Genomic DNA, 16,403 nt, shown 5'->3' with positions numbered 1-16,403 from the left:
ACACAAACATCTATGTCTTGACAGCTTACAGGCAAAGACAGAAGGAAGCACAGGGAGCACTAATGTACATTTAGCTTCTTGAATTTAAATAGCAGCTGTTAAAACTGTCCTAGTCCAACATGACTTCCTTTCATGTGTGTTTTTCCTGCCCACATTCCAGACATGAACAAATGTTGTTTCTATCATTTCAAATTCATTTCAGTGCTTATACTGTGCCAAAAGGTTGACACTTTAATGAAGACATGCTATGATAAACACGTATGGTTTCAAAAAAGCCCCATTTGTTGGTGGGTTACCATATCTCTGAGACATGTTTTTAGCACACGGCTTCTGTCATTTCACGATTACGTATCTGCTCCAAGCTGTTTCAAATGCATGAATTAACCACAATCTGTACATAATGATCTTTAAATAACTTGATCAATATATGTGCCACTTGATCATGTAACGCTGGAGCAAAGACATTGTGTCAGCACAGGTTGTTATGCCGTAGCCATATAAAAAAAATTACATTATATTTCACATGGGAGTAGCAGCAACAAAATTCATCAAACACATTATGGTAACTTTTTCTTGTGTTCATGTCCACTCAAGCTGGCTTTGCAGTGGATTGTCTCCACCAACAGCAATAAAGAACATTAGTGGGTACTCGTAATAATGAAATGTAAGATCACCAACCTAAGGAAAAGCTCGCTACGGTAAACAACATTTAAAATTAAGAGTAGGTCTTCAAAAAGTCATGAATTCAAGTGGTAAGTGTCACTAAACTTTTTAAATTTTGGTGGATGTCTCATCCCACCAAGTCATCTCAACCCTTTGTTAAAACTTTACTTGAGTCGATGCCATACAAAACATTCCCATTGTAAATAGTCAAGTGTTTTCCAAGTCATGCACTGTTAAATTAGGACAGCTGCACAATTATTTCCTCTTGATAGTTTGTCTTTTCTCCACACCAAAGCTGCCAGCAGTAAACCATAATAGTTTCATCCATATCTCCGTCAGTAGCCACGCTCCCCTCTGAATGGAACGTCCAGTGTGTGCAGTGGAAAGTTTGTGTGTGTGTGTGTGTGTGTGTGTGTGTGTGTGTGTATGTGTGTGTGTTTGTGTGCGTGTGTGTAAGCTTTTGTTTATCTCTGCGCTGCCTTTGGTTCCCTTTGATTTCCCTTAAGCCTTATGTCTTTTGTCATGTTCTGGTCTTCTGAATGCTTGCTTATGGGTGTCATTTGTTTTCTCCCCCTGCCCCACTCCCTCCCTGCCTCCTTCCCCCATTTCTCCTTTATTTGCATGCTGTTCCTCCTGTTCCACACCTCCCTCCACAACTGCCATGTCCTCTCCTTGTGTGCTCAGACACTACGCCCAGCACTGAACCTGCAGCTCATGGTTGGTATCTCTACTTTCCTCTTTATGTCTCTTTTTTTTTAAAGTGTATCCTGTCTCTGTAGCATGCCTACTTTTATTGTTGCACAGTGGACGTTATTGTTTCAGGCTGCCCAGCCTGGTGTGTCCCTGGTATCAGTCATTTATTGATCACACTGCTGATATGTCTTTTGATGCAGTTCAGCAGCCTGCCAAGTAACAGTCAGGCGACATTTTATTTTTGTTGCATTAATTGTGCCACAGAGATGTTTGTACCACTGTCACAGCACAGAGCCAGGCATAGCATAAACACCCTTTTTATTTTCCCCAAAAATTCAGCTCGCTGGAACTGCACTTGTCAAATGGTTGCTCCAACTAACCAATTACTGTGTTTCCCTGAAGGTGCCACAGAGGAATAAACCCCACTCTGAGGCCAGGACTGATTATATCGACAGCATGAAATGATTTTGTGTGGAGGCAAAAATAGACTCCATCAACTCTTTTTCATTAATTTGAATGAAGATGATACATATCATTTTCTCATTTCGCCTAATTTGCATCTCTTTTTTTATTTTTTGTCATTTCATAATTTGTGGAAACACATCAATGAACACATGGTGACAAGCTTTCTAAAATGCTCAGTTCTGCTCCATCGAGAAATTTCTAACTGACTTCACTCACTTGTCATAATGACCAAATTAGGGGTCTGCAGAGCAATGGGCCCCCATTAACCCCCTGTTTGTGGTAATGTAGTCAAACAAAATTTGATGAGAGTATATGAATCATGTAAACTTCCACACAGGTGGACAAAAGATACATACTAATCAAATTACCACAAACCATTAGGGCCTGGGACCCCAGAGTAAATACCTTCCTTGGTAATCTGGCCTTTCCTGCCAGAAAGACTTGTTTGTTTTTTGAGTTTCTTTACCCTGGATGGTCAGATTTGATCAAACCAGAAGACAGGGCCAGATGGGCTTAGGGGTTGTTGAGCAGTGTGAGGTGTAAATAACACAACTGCCTTCATTAGAAGCTGTCATCTTTCACACTTGTCAGTGGGATGAGATTAATTATTAAAATGATAAGAGACATTTTTGAGATAGGAAGGTTTTTTCTCCTCTTGTGCAATTTGAATATTTTTTACAGTCTCTGGCATGTTTCAGAGTATGACTTGTACTGAGGAGTTTACAATTAGGTTTGCAATTAAAGCAGAAGTGCATATGTGAGGGATCTGTACACCTCCACATTGTGTTGATGTTTTACTGTGTGAACGTTTTTTATTATGAACCATATTTAAAGGTGATGCATGGAGAAACTGTTTACAAATGTTCTTCAGAAATTGTAAAACATAGCTGATTGACTAGCTAAACTATTCCACCTTTCACCTCGTGGAAGGTAACTGCTACGCATTGTAGTCAGTCTTTAGATTGTGAGTGTGGCATATGATGTTGGATGTGTTTGTGAAGAGCACTATGTAAATACAAAAGTCAATTCCCATGGTGAATGTCAATGACATAGCTTTGCAATGGAAGATGCCTTACTACCATACTTAGTGTAGCTGCGTGGGAACAGTACAATGTGCAGTGGATGATTATATGCCAGTGAAAAGACCTTTGTAAAACAGAAATATTCCCACACTGGATTGTGGGTTGGCATCACATATTGGGTATGATATTTACAGTCTAATCCCTATGTAATATGATAGATGATTTAATTAGATTTTTTTTTAATAAAACTCTTTTTATTAGTTTTTAATTGAAAGAAGGAAGGGAACAAGAACAAACCAGGTCCTAATGTCATTATAAAATCTCTCAGTTACAGGTTTGAAGTGGTCTGATAAGAGTTTAAAGTGCCTTGTTGCATAAGATAATTTAATAAAAACCACTTAGCCTCTATAAAGCTTTAAGACAGCAATTTCATCACGATACCTACAATATTTTCCAATCTATGCATGAATAAATGTGTTTAATGGTCAGCAGCATAAGTCGGTGTGTTGAATATACCACAGCGATCCTAGTGGGATATCAGGCGGCTGAAGTGCCTGCTGACATGGTGTTGACACACCTGCAGCAGTAGCGAGGTCTCCCCCTTGTAAATGAGGTTGGCAGCTTGTGTTGGCCACAACACAGATGCTTTATTCTCCTTTTTGTGAGATGTGTTTATGAGTTTTTGAATGGTTGCCCCAGATGTTGTGTCTCAGCTCATAATCATTTTTTAAATGTTAGTAATTAACTGCAGTGATGCATCATGAATGTGATATTTATATTTACTGGAAGTTTTACTAGATGATGCTTTGGACTAAATGCAGTGAACAGCAGCAGTACAGGACCAAGCTGCTCACCTGCTCATGGAGCATCTTAAGATTCTCCTTTGAAATACATTTAAGAAGGAACTTTAGGTTAAATGACTAGACATTGTAAAATAATCATATAGCATGAATCTGCAACCTGTATTCATCAAACTGCTAAAAGTGGCTCTTTAGATTGAAGTAAAAGGATTACGTATTTGTCTTGTCTTAAAGATATATCCAAAGCTTTCAATCTAAAATTGCAGCCCAGTATGTCAGAGAGTTACCTTCATATCGGGTGATGCAGCATCTGGCAATTTACTGTACATCCGATGCCAATGTTCAGTGAATTATCACTCAAATCTGTTGCTGTCCTTGGCTTTATGGAGCTTTATAGTGAGCTTCCGCTTATTGTTTAGCTGCCTGGCCTACAATTTTACTGTTTTGCTTCACTCTCAGTGCTGTCATAGCAGAATTTTCAGCTGCACCAGGCATCTGTTTTCAGAGAGAAAGCTCCAGAACCCAACTGTACACTCCCTGCTCAGCGCGAAACAACAGGCAGACACAGTGAGAGACTAGCTGGTGAACATAGTGGAGTATTTAGCAGCTAAAGAGCCAGATGTTTCCCTCAGGGGTTGGTAGAGACCAAAAACAAGAGCTAAAAGAGAGGGAACGTTAGACTTACGTTCAGCAGGTGGCCAGAAACACAACTTTAAATGAATGATAATGATGCACCATAACAGCTGGATGTGTAAATAAGCAACTGTTTGCTATCAAGTTCACCATATCAACTAAAAAAGATAATAATATGTCACCGTTGTGTTTCCAACTTATTTCCACTTGCTACTTAAGAAGTTTTCACAACCTGTCACTGTCTGGCTTTGTTTACGTCTCCTGTTTACAGTAAAAGCTGAAGGAGCAGGTATTACACCTACCCTGCTTCATAACTCAGCATTTAAGCCCACTGCATTCTCATACATCATTCTGATTTGTTTAAAGAGAAAAAAAGGATAATCACTTACAGTATTTCCATCTCATGAAATATTTGAAAAGGGCAAAGGAAGATGGGCTAAAACCAGATGAATGGATTTGCACGGTGGATTGATAGAGGTGAGATTTCATTAATATGCACATGCTATTTGGTGTATATACATTAGTAGAAGATTCAGGTGTTGTATTGAATATTTCAATATAATTAACATATATTTATTCCATGAGGCTTATGCTGATGCGAAACTGGGTTTTCAGTGGCAACATCAGGCAGTTTGTCATTTTATAGTAGACAAACTGTTTTCCTACAGTATTCAACAGCATGTCTTGATGTAGATATAACCTTAAATACAAGCTCCCAACATATTGATCAAATTTTCTATGTTGCATTAATCCTTTTTGGTTTCCCTTTAAGGTTAAAACTGCTTTATTCTGAAAATATCGTGCCTTTCCCCTTCAGCAGATACAAGCATAAATGCAGCTGCTTTATAGAGGTTAGCATCAATGATTTTACTGTAAAATTTAGGATAGGATATTATGTAATGACTGTCAGAGTAATCAGTATTTAAACATAAACGTAATTCAAATACAGATGAAATGTAAGTACTGTTAATATTAGTCTTGTTAAGTGAGACCCAGTCCTTCTTTCTCTTTGAAAAAATGAGTGTCACATATCAAATCCTCTGATCTCCCTTAAACCTAAAGCAATGCTGTGTTCATGCCACTGTTAAAACAAGCTTTGATACATTAATTATTTCTTCTTTATTTAATACCTATTTCCCAAGTATTTTAGTATTTTGGCTTAACTCTAAACCCTAACTCTAAACCCTAACCCAATAAAAACTAACCCATGAGCTAATATGTCATGGTTTAAGTTATTTCCCTTTAACAGATATAAAACAAACAGCAGAGTCACAGATATCAATCAAGCACCTCTGTTCATATCTGCACACAGTCCTGAGGTAGGTCCTAAATACTAAATATAGACAGTAGTTCTATAAATGGTGAATCACTTTGTAATGACTTGGATTTCAAGCCCAAAATCAATGAATATTGACACAGATGAATCAGTGACTGGAAACACAATGATAATAACATCAACAGCATCTCTCCCCAGAGATATAGAGCATTACAGCAGGCAGACTATAGTGAAGAAAGTTATGAAATTAAAGGATCAACTGAGCAAATTGTACAGAGGCTGTAATAATACTTTTATAGATGTTTAATTTGTTATCAAAGGCCACATTTCCCAGAGGCCTGGTACCATGGAAACACAGCAGCAGCTAATGATAATAATGACAGATAAGTTTGATTAAAGCCAGTCAATGGGTCGTATTAACAGTCGTCAATATTATTAACAGTTCTGACTAACTGGCATACTTAATCAAAATAACGAAGGAGCGGCGCTGGCTCAGGAGGTAGAGGGGGCCGTCCACGCCGCACAGGGTTGGAGGGTTTGATCAAGTGTGTGTGTGAATGTGTGAATTAGAGGCAAATAGCAATGCGCTTTGTATCAAAACGGAATATAAATGCAGCCATTTACCAAAATAGCCCATTGTCAGTGTTAGCTGTAGCTGTTACCGGGTGAACCTCTGCTCTGACTATGAATATGTTTACATAGAGAGCAGGTTACTGGATAAAGGCAGGGAATCAGAGAGTGCATGTGCATGCAATTACCTGGTTACTATAAAACCTTTGTGCACACGCTGCTGTGCAGGCTCAGATTTCACAACAACCTATTATAATTATTTTGAACAAACACTGGCATGTTAAGAGTTTTAATCAAGGAAAGGTCTGATGATATACTTGTGTTATTGTTGATAAATCACGTGAAAAAACCAACAGTGAATTGATCCAACTTAATATTGTCTTTGCAGCCAAATTGTGAAATAGCTTATTCTGTGTGCTACAGCTCTCCTTTGAAAAACACTTTGATGTGCCACACTGTTGCACTGAGTGACATGTTCCTTCATTAACATTAACCATTAACATCAAGTGTCTGACATGTGGGCAGCAGTAGGTCTGCTTAATTTTGAGTATGAGAAACTTGCACATAGCACAAAAAAGAAAAAACACAGCTGCAAAGTTTTGAGAGCAGCCTTAAAGTGAGACTTTTGTGAGTTTTGTGCATTCTGAAGACAATTTTAGATTGTGCGGACATTGATGCATATATTTTCTTTCATTAGCATCAACAAGAAGAAGCTGGCACAGCCTTTGTTGCACACTTCAACATCATCTGGCAACACCTGTTTTCCCAGCAGTTTAGCCCATTGAATCTTTTTAACAAGCTGCTGTTTTCACTCTGAACAGCCAGGAACTTTGTTGGACCCCAAAAGCACCTTCAGCCTGATGTCTCCTCATTGTCAACACCATCACTAACTGTACAACTTGTATTTTAAAACATTTATTTGTGATTAATTAAGTTAAATCAATTCAGAAAGCTAAGTGCACTTCATTTGGTGCTCTTTAAGTGTCATTTAAAATTATAATTAATAATTTGAGTGTCAACATAACAATCTCCAAAAATCCAAATGTATTTTTAAAAAATGCTAATTCATGTCTGTGTTACCAGTGAGTCCAGTGAGTGCCACCAGAGCCCCCTAAGACTGACTGGCAGGCTCCCGATATCCTCTCAAATGTTGTTGCCATAGTGATGCCCTGCTTGTCGTGACTACGAGAGAGAGAGGAAGCTGAGACACTATTGAGCTTGAAGGCTATTCCCAAGATTGTCCATTTCCCTCTAAAATAGGCCAGGTACAGGGGAAGAGGCACGGAGGGCAGGAGGGAACAAATTAACCATGGAGCCAAGGAAAGAAGAGGCTGTGAGATGAGCTGCCAGTGGACTGGAGAAGGGGGTGCTGACACATTTTGTTCTTATAAATTAAGCTTCAGCTCTGATGCTGAGAGAGACCCAGAAACTGTAAAAACTCAGCCATAATGACTGATTTTATTATGCATGTGGATAAACACCACTGCACTTCTGGCTCTTGGAATCTCTTGTGGTACGAAGTCATTTTCTCTTGTGAGACCTGCAGAGTTAAAGGCGTTCATGCAAAACAAAAACTATAAAAAGTATTGCATACAGTAGATGCGTAGAATAGCAGAGATGATTAAAGCCATTCCAATTCATTATAAAGTAAGACATAAACAAGTTGTTTAAAAAGTCTTAATTAATACAATTATCACCTCATTTGGTGTGATTCAGGTGTTCAGTCACGTTTGTAGCTACTGTTCCTTAAGGACGTTTAAGCACATGTCACCTCTATTTTTTTGGGAATGAAGAGGAGAAAACTACAAGTAACACTGAAATTATACATTGTGAGGCTTTTTCAGGTCAGTTCCAATTTTCAAAAATGTTAGAGTCAGTATTTTTAAAGCTGTGTTAATATTTCCTCCACAACAAGCTAAAAAAAATCATGTGTGTGACATATTATGGCCTTTTAAAGCTGATATAACTAACGTGTTAGCAAACCGTTTCCTGTTTACACATCCAACAGACACTGAAACAATAAATTTGTGGGCTCTAAAACTGAAACATTGATCTGAAAGACATTAAAACACTCAAAGCAGTGCAGCTTTAAATTCACAGTAAATTTTGTGTTAGTTAATGTAAAAGGATTTACTGTTTTTCTAACAGCAGCATATTCCCAACATAGCACAGAGTTGAAAGAATGCATTCAGACCATCATGTATGCGAATCTCATTAGAAAGGAAGCATCAATAAAGTGTGAAAACATAAAATACATAGCCTCTTTTGGTCGGTAGTGAGATTCTTCAGATGGTGGGAATCGCACTGATCCCAAATCCTCACTGGTGTACTGTGAAGTATAAACAGGTCGTGTACTATTCTGGCGGTTGTATAGTATACCATGCTTGCTCGGACATAAATCAAACTGTGACTCTGTAAAGTTAAAACTAGCAGAGGAGCCACTAAAAAATGGCTCCACAAGGATTTATTACTACTTGTGTGTTGCTATTGTGTGGGACCTATTGAAGCACTAACCACAGTTTTTTGTCACCTTTGTTCAGCTGCATTGTGAGGCACTAGTGCTCATCAACACCACACTCAATAATCAGGGCTTTACTCTGTGGAGGATTTTCCTCTGTCATCATGTAACCTGCATGTGGTAAATCAACTCCCCGCTTAGTGCCAGCATTCTGGTGGCGGATGTTCAACCAGTGTTTGCTCCGCTCATCTCACTTCCATCTTCTCACTCTTAATGAAAGGGCACGCTGGTGGAACGTGTCAGTTGCTTTAGCTGATGGCTAGCTGCACTGACTAATTTCCCATCTGTAGAGAGAGCACATCTGGAAAGGACACACCTGCCAACACGGCTGTCAGCAAGCGTGCGAAAGAAGTGGGATAATTGAGCTGCACTCAGAGATCTAGTAGTGGAGAGGAATACAGCAGTTTAATGGCCACTTTGCTCACAGTGAGACTGTGGGAGGTGAAGCACAGGACGTTTCTCTTTAATCCAAGGACTAAGCTGTCACATTTGGATGTCATTAAAGAGACAAGGCATTCATTAAATGATAAGGACACAATGTGCCAAAATGCCATTGGGCAACTTTGTCAAGTATTTTGTTAATGGAGGAGTTTATCTCTGTTGTGTGTTTGATGTGTGAGCTTGTATGGACCTTTGTGAGTATGGAAACCGTTTTTTGAAAATTTGGCCAAATTCCTAAAGCGATCCTTTTAGGTTGAAGACTGAGTCGCTGCAGACTTCAGAGACTGTGGTGCACAGGTGATCTTGGGTTGACTGACTATGAAAGGGACAGATGGCACTGCCAACTTCACTGGCTTAATGTCATATTGCAGGGTTAAAGGGACACAGCAGCATGCTCTTGACAGCCACAACATCAATTTGATGATTGTGTGCACATAAACAAATTTGTTGGTTTGATTATGATGAGATGGCTTTGGCCTCAGTTAAACCTTGTTACACCTCAACCCGTTGAACACGTCATATCTCTGTCAAATCTGAACAAACAGAGAACAAGCAGCAGATTCTCTGATGTCTGTTTTGGATGAACATCCACAGATCTATTTAAAAATCATTAAAGAAAGAAAGATGACCCTCAGATCTTAAGGTCTTGCTCTTTGGTTAAATTTAGTAGTTTTCTTCAGCATTAAAAGTAGTTGGTTATAATGCAAACAGGAACTGCAAACAGCTAATTCAGCATGATGCTTTTCTAATTATTCCAGAAATATATTTTTAAAAAAAGTAGGGCTCAGGATTAACTGACTGACACCAGCAATAAGCTCACGTTCTTTTTACATTAACCAAAGCATGATAAGGATAAATAATGTGAAGCAAAAGAAAAACGAATTCTGTGACAAAATCTGTGAAAGTTTTTTTGCACACTCCTCTATCCATTTATATTCAGGTAATAGCTGTGTGTTGAAAACCCCGCCCTCACACAGTGTCAGCTGCGATTGGCTCCAGCCTCCCTAAAAAAGGACAGGTGAATAAATGAAAACCTGCAGGCCAAAAAAAACAAGCAATTTAAAGTTGCATGAACCTTTCTCTTTTCATAAAGATGTTCTCTATGACATGGGTAATACCACTGAACACAACAACTTATTTTAATTCTGAATGGCCTTACTAATTTTAACAATAGTATATATATATTTAACAATATATGGCAAGGCCAGCTAAGGCGTGTAGTGATTATATCATAAACCTGTAAATGGAGTGAAAACATCAATTTTTCATTGAATACATTTTGTAGCATTGTACACAGAAGCGGTATTTCATGGGTCTCCTCTTGTCAACAAATATGTGAAATAACTGAAAAGTGTTTTTTACAGAATTTGAAGGATTCTTGTAAGAGGGCAGGGGAGTCATTGGGGTGGTACGACTGAGCTCCTGCATAAATACTACAAATGGAGTTTCCAGCTTGTCTTCCACATTCACTTTCCATTCACTCCTGATTTTAAGTGAGGCAAGGCCGGTTTCTCGCCCTCCTTAGAAAAGAAGTAAGGTTTGTAGCTCAGAAAAGAGCTCTTTCTTACGGGAAGTCCATTAAGATGTATGTGTGCATTTTATTTGTACACACAGAGATAGATGTGTTTGTGTTTGAGGTTGGCTTGAACCTGCCTTTGGGGCTGTTTTCAAATGAGGCACATATGCTGCATTAATTAGTTTCAGACTCACAACTGAGTATGACAGGTGACAAACAGGGGTGCCCCCCCTCAACAAAAAAAGACTAAAATGCTCTTTCTTCTCTCACAACTCACCACCTGCTGAAAATTAAGTGAACCTCTAAGGTTCCAACTGGCTTTTCACATGATGTAATCGACAGGCAAGTGATGAAATATCAGGGAAGTGTAATCGTATTTTTTCCCTCACCTGTGACATTGATCTGATGCTTTTAATCAGAACAACAGATACAAATTTCAAGTGCACCAACAAGGGACACATCTTTTTATGACAGCTGGCTCATCTGAACCCTGATACAAATGATAAAGTCCTGCAGGATACAGAGTGGACATAGATGGAAGGCTCAGCAGTTTGTGTTTTCAACCCCAAGTTTCCCCTCCATTAAAAACATTGTGCAACATGCCTATTTTTGCTGCGTTTCATAAATTCACAAATCAAAATATAAAAATATTATACTCTATTATATCCTTGTGCATTGCCATTTCAAATATACATGAATTATTTACCACACTAGAAATTCACAATTTAGTTTTTCAGAATCTCACCTGGAAATATTGTCAATATCACTGTGTACAGGTTTTTTAATGTCTCTGTTTTTATCTGTTTGTGTTCAGCCACCAATTGCACACAAACCAGTGAAACAATTTCACATGAACCCAAGCTGTCAATCATCCCCATCTGTCGCCCAGCTCTGCTACCTGCTGAAATGATAACACCTGCACCACCAGAGCAGCCTCTCACCAACTGCTGTCACATTATCTCTCAGAAGCCCTTTTTATACCCCCTGCCAGAACAATTTAGCATATTACCTACAGTAATTACATATAATATGACAATAAACTTAAGTGCAGTTGCTGACAAAAAAATCACTTATATTGATTGAATATGTTAGTAATCTGCTCCAAATTAATTTATCTCCCCAGTTCTGACAAATTCATTTACCGAAATCAAGATGATACTGTTCATTTGGTTCATTCAGTTCAGTCAGTACCTTTAAAAATGAAGCTCATAACTGATTTCAAGCTCAATTTTTTTTTGCCAATTCCTTTCTTTGTCGCAGTATTGTTGTGTTTGCTTGTGTAAAAGCTAATTTTCTTTTGTCTTTTGTGAGAAATGCTCCTAGTCACCCCAGATCTAAGACTACATGGGTTGATTGGTATTTGTAAGTGATCTAGTTGAAGCATGATGTGTTCATGTGTGGATCTACGACCACATCTGCACCTGTCATTAACATAAACTCTGTATCTGGATGTCTTAGCTGGATAAGAAAAATTACATGTAACACAGATGCGAATGAAACAAATCTCAGCCAGGGTGTCAGCAAACATCTACAGCCATGCTAACACACTCACAATGACAATGTTAACATACTGATGTTTAGTAGATATAAGGTTTATCATATTCACTATCTTAGCGTGTTAGCATGCTAGCATTTGCTAATTAGCACTAAGCACAAAGTACAGCAGAGTCTGATGGAAATGTTATTAGCTTTGTATGTTTTTGGTTATAAACCATAGTAATGAAAGCAATTTTTGACCTGATGGTGGCACCAGAGGGAAAGCTAAGGGATCGCTAAAGCTATTTCAAATCATTCTATAGGCATCTTGAATGTCTGTACCAAATATTATGGAAATCCATCAAATATCTGTTGAGACATTTCACTTAAAACACAAATATCAACCTCATAGTGGTACTGAACGAAAGATTAGTGGCACACCAAAGTCATTAGGACACATCCTCTGAGGACAGTGCATGTCTGCCCAGAATATTTCATGGCAGTCCATCCAGTAGTTGATAGATGTTCAGTCTGGACCAAAGTGGTGGACCGACTAGCTGATTATTATCTGCTCCCATCCGATTAGCTTCTTGCACCAGAACACACTGCCTGCGCTGCATGTCTGTTGCGTTTCTGCTACTGCCAGCTCCATCTTTCTACACTGAGTTTGCAGGATACTGGAATTTTGGATTTCTTTTCATTAGAAATTAAGCTCTCATTTCTTTTTTCACTAAAATGTCACTAAAATGCCACTGTCTCCACACGTAGCTGCTAAAATGGTCAAAAAAAAATATATATATATATATACATTTTTTCATGTCTGTGTCATATTCAGATTCAGCCTAGACATAGACAGCTACAGTGAAAGGTGTTCATTTTATGCAATGTCGCTGAGAGACGCACACACCACATGTGAAAAATAGGCAAATCTCTAGATCACACACCGTATGTCACACAGGCAGTCTGTCACTCTAACCTGTTAACATGAGCGTCGAAATCAAAACCACGATTTTCCAGAGCTGCCAAACACACAGTGCATCCACTGTGTTCCTGGCCATGTATTAAATGTAACAGTAACCTAGTTAGCTGCACTAACAACAAGTAGCCTCTATATGCCTTTGGCATTCACCATACACAACATGGCAGCCCCTTGAGAGTATCCCTCATTTCTTCCTTTGACCTGATGGATGACAAGTCTGCCAGCCACCTTCTTAATACATATATTGCAAACTGTTCACAATGCAGGCAGAATTTCCTCAGCAAGAACATGTATTAATACCAGCTGTACACAGGCTGATGAGCCTGAAAGCTTGATTTGTTTCTCACATGTCTTAGTTGTAATTTGCACCACACTAAAAAGTAGTGCAAAGTACCATGACCTGCATCTCCCTTGTTTTTATGCTGTTATTTAAATCTGAATTTAAGATCAGTGTTGCCATGACAGCAACTAAGTCTTGCAACTTTCATCTGAGACAGTTGCACTTTTAGCCTGGCCAGCGTTGGTATTGAGGAAAACAGGACAGGAAAAAAAAAATTCTTCCCAGAGTTTGTGGAGAAACAGCTTTATTCAGTGATATGGGATATGTGCAACATCCTAAACCGAACGCTCTACCGAAAAAGAAAACAGATCTGAGAGAAAATTGAATTGATTTTTAATAAATTGTGTGTTGCCCCTTCTTCCCTCCATCTCTCTCTATTTTGTACTTGCAGCTCCAGCTCCCTCAGCAAATTCTTTCAAGGCTTTGGTCACTTTCTTATGCCATTTTCTTTACTGTTTTTGTTGGTTCTCACTCTGGGTGTTAGCAAAGACGGTAGAAGTAAATGTTTTCCCAAATTGATTCCATTAAGATACAACCAGGGGTTTGTTATTGTAAGGATATTTCTCTCAAAAATCACAAAAAGATACCCTCAGCATTTTGTGTAAATGAGACAAACCCAGTCCCAGATATCCATTGTCAGTGGCTTCCCTCCCGTTTAGCAGCACTGATACAACCTCTGGCTATAATGTGAGCTGTATGTGGAATAGAGCAGATTTTCTCTCTTTTTTTTCCTGACACCATCCATGCATGTAAGCTGGTCTGAATTTCCTTTGAGGTAAGGTTTGGATTAGAGGCCCACACCATGCACTCAGCCCCGCTGAAGGATCTTATTATCACTGTCAGTGTTGCTACACCTGACAGAGATTGTGCCACAACACTGCTTCTCAAAGACGGCCAAAATAGCATGACAAAGCAGGCATATGGGGATTACGGCTAAAATATTCTGCTGGGTCTCCATCTTTACATAATGGCAGAATTCTATTTTTTCTCTTGACTGAAGCATTTATTGTCTGTTAGCCATTGCAGTTCTATGCAATGAGTGTCAAATTAAGAAATTTAGAACGTGTGCACTCTGATTCAAACACATTTGGACCTATGTCTTTTAATACGCGTTGTAGTTACCCTTATTCAAGTAGCTGTGGTTAACCCATTATATGGAATTTCAATTACAGTAGTCCTTCTGAGACTTCCTGACATTGTTTACACACTTCCTTGTTTTCTCTGGTGGCAGCCAGTCTTCATGTACACTATACATGAGAGCTTGCAGAAGTTTAGATTAGCATTAACAGCTTCCAGGGGAGGCATGGCACAGAGAAAAGTGGCACAGCAGGTCTCATCTGTACTTCCTTGCAAAAGACAGGATATGCAGTGGCAGTCATTTGCTATGTTTAGTTCTCATATAGTAGACTCTCTTAGACTCTTCATTTCCTCAAAGGTCAGCCTTGTCGGGATGATATGCAGTGGGTCAGTTGAGCAAATTTGCAAGTTAAAGTTCACCAATATTCAACTCTGCATTGCTTTACTTTGACTTGGGACTTGGGTTTGAATATTTCATTCGTGTAGCTCCAGTGAAGCTGCAGGATGGTCCTGAGTGTGATGCCTCTACTAGTATATTTGTTGCAGACATTCAAGGTCGCAACCCATATGAATTGGAATACCTTTGGTGACCCTCAGACTTTTCAATTAGTGCCAACATTGGGTAACAGTTTCAAGTTGGTTTATGACCAGATGTGATAAAATTACACCTGTTAGTGTAGTTACATTTATATTCACCTCAAATATCCAATGTGCATAAGTTCAGCTGCACAGAGTTTCTAGCATGGCTGCAGACTCTAAAGGCACAGGCGTACTCTCTATGTCTGCGGACAGCTGAGGACCTGCATGTGGTTCCATTCATGCTACAATTGGGGTCCACATGGGTCCGTGTTTATCTGTTCTTTGATGCACTTTTTCCAATCAACACTCCATTGCAGTTGGTTCCAAAAATGACCCACAACATTGTTTGCCAACCACTGTAGAAATCAAAAAGTAGAAGAAGAGAACAAGAGGAAGGCAAACAGGGAAAATATAATATGCAGCCGCCTAACAGGAATAATAAGGTCAGGAGTTCAATGCCATCTGGGTCTTTGTATTGTTTCAAAGAAGAATCGTATAAATGTGGGTGACAGCAGGGCTCCTCAAACAACCTCTCTTCAAAACAAGAATCCATGTTGTTATCTGAAGTATGCCCAGTCGATGCATTTTCGTGTGAACAATTCAGTCACAAATTTTTGGCTGTGACTCTTCATAGGAGTCCACACAGACGTGCAGATAACAGCATATACGTCACGCAGACCAAAGCGGACCCTCGCAGATGTGGAATTGGCCTTCAAAGTTTTGTTTTAGCTGCTACCACCGTCAGCACCGTGGTAGCTGACACCTGGTAAAGGGGAAAGTGGCACTTAAGGGATTAACCAAGTTGTTTCAGTCACCTAAATTTATCCAGAGCTTATCACTAGAGGTGACAGACCAGGACAATGTGGGTCTTTTGAACGTCCCCTACAACCACTGTTGTCCACTGTGTCACTGTGTTCCTTGCTGGCTGCATACAGAAAAAAGCTGCAAATGATCACAACTACACTTATATTTGTTGATTTATGGAAATAGGCAGATTCAGAGAGGGAAGTTACAGTAGTAAAGGTTTGTGTTAACAGCTCGTCTGTGAGTACGACCTTGACCAGAGGATGTTCTATGGTCTGTTTACTGCATGTATGTAAATGTAGCCATTGTCTCGGGCTTCTTTTCCAGGATTAGCCCCTCATTTGCCTGGCACAGTTCCTTCACCCAGGGCTGTCTGCTGTGTACACAGATCTACACAAAGCCCCCGATGTCATTTCACTGATAGTATTCTGTCTCACAACATCAGGATGCACACAGTCTCTTCTGTTGTTGTTAGTATCAATATGCCAAGAGCAGAGACAGAGACATAGGGGTTGACTTGGCAAGTCCATTTTTATCAACGCCTTACATTT

General features: G+C 39.2%; 1 protein-coding gene across 5 annotated transcripts in view; it reads left to right on the top strand.

Moving 5' to 3' along the window:
• The window catches only part of cadm1a (cell adhesion molecule 1a), a 353,787-nt gene that overhangs the window by 319,930 nt on the left and 17,454 nt on the right, over positions 1 to 16,403 (top strand). For 3 of the 5 annotated variants that reach the window (XM_071505894.1, XM_071505893.1, XM_071505897.1), the window contains one exon: positions 1,348 to 1,380. The exons of the other annotated variants lie outside the window; for them this stretch is intronic. In XM_071505894.1, the coding sequence (XP_071361995.1) occupies positions 1,348 to 1,380 (33 nt within the window). The remainder of the gene's footprint in view (positions 1 to 1,347; positions 1,381 to 16,403) is intronic. 5 annotated transcript variants of the gene reach the window in all.

The sequence above is a fragment of the Trachinotus anak genome, unplaced genomic scaffold (assembly GCF_046630095.1).
Source record: "Trachinotus anak isolate AG129_WGS33_773 ecotype Australia unplaced genomic scaffold, CSIRO_AGI_Tana_v1 ptg000020l, whole genome shotgun sequence".
NCBI classification, from domain to species: domain Eukaryota; kingdom Metazoa; phylum Chordata; class Actinopteri; order Carangiformes; family Carangidae; genus Trachinotus; species Trachinotus anak.
This window is presented reverse-complemented; position numbering and strand designations above follow the sequence as displayed.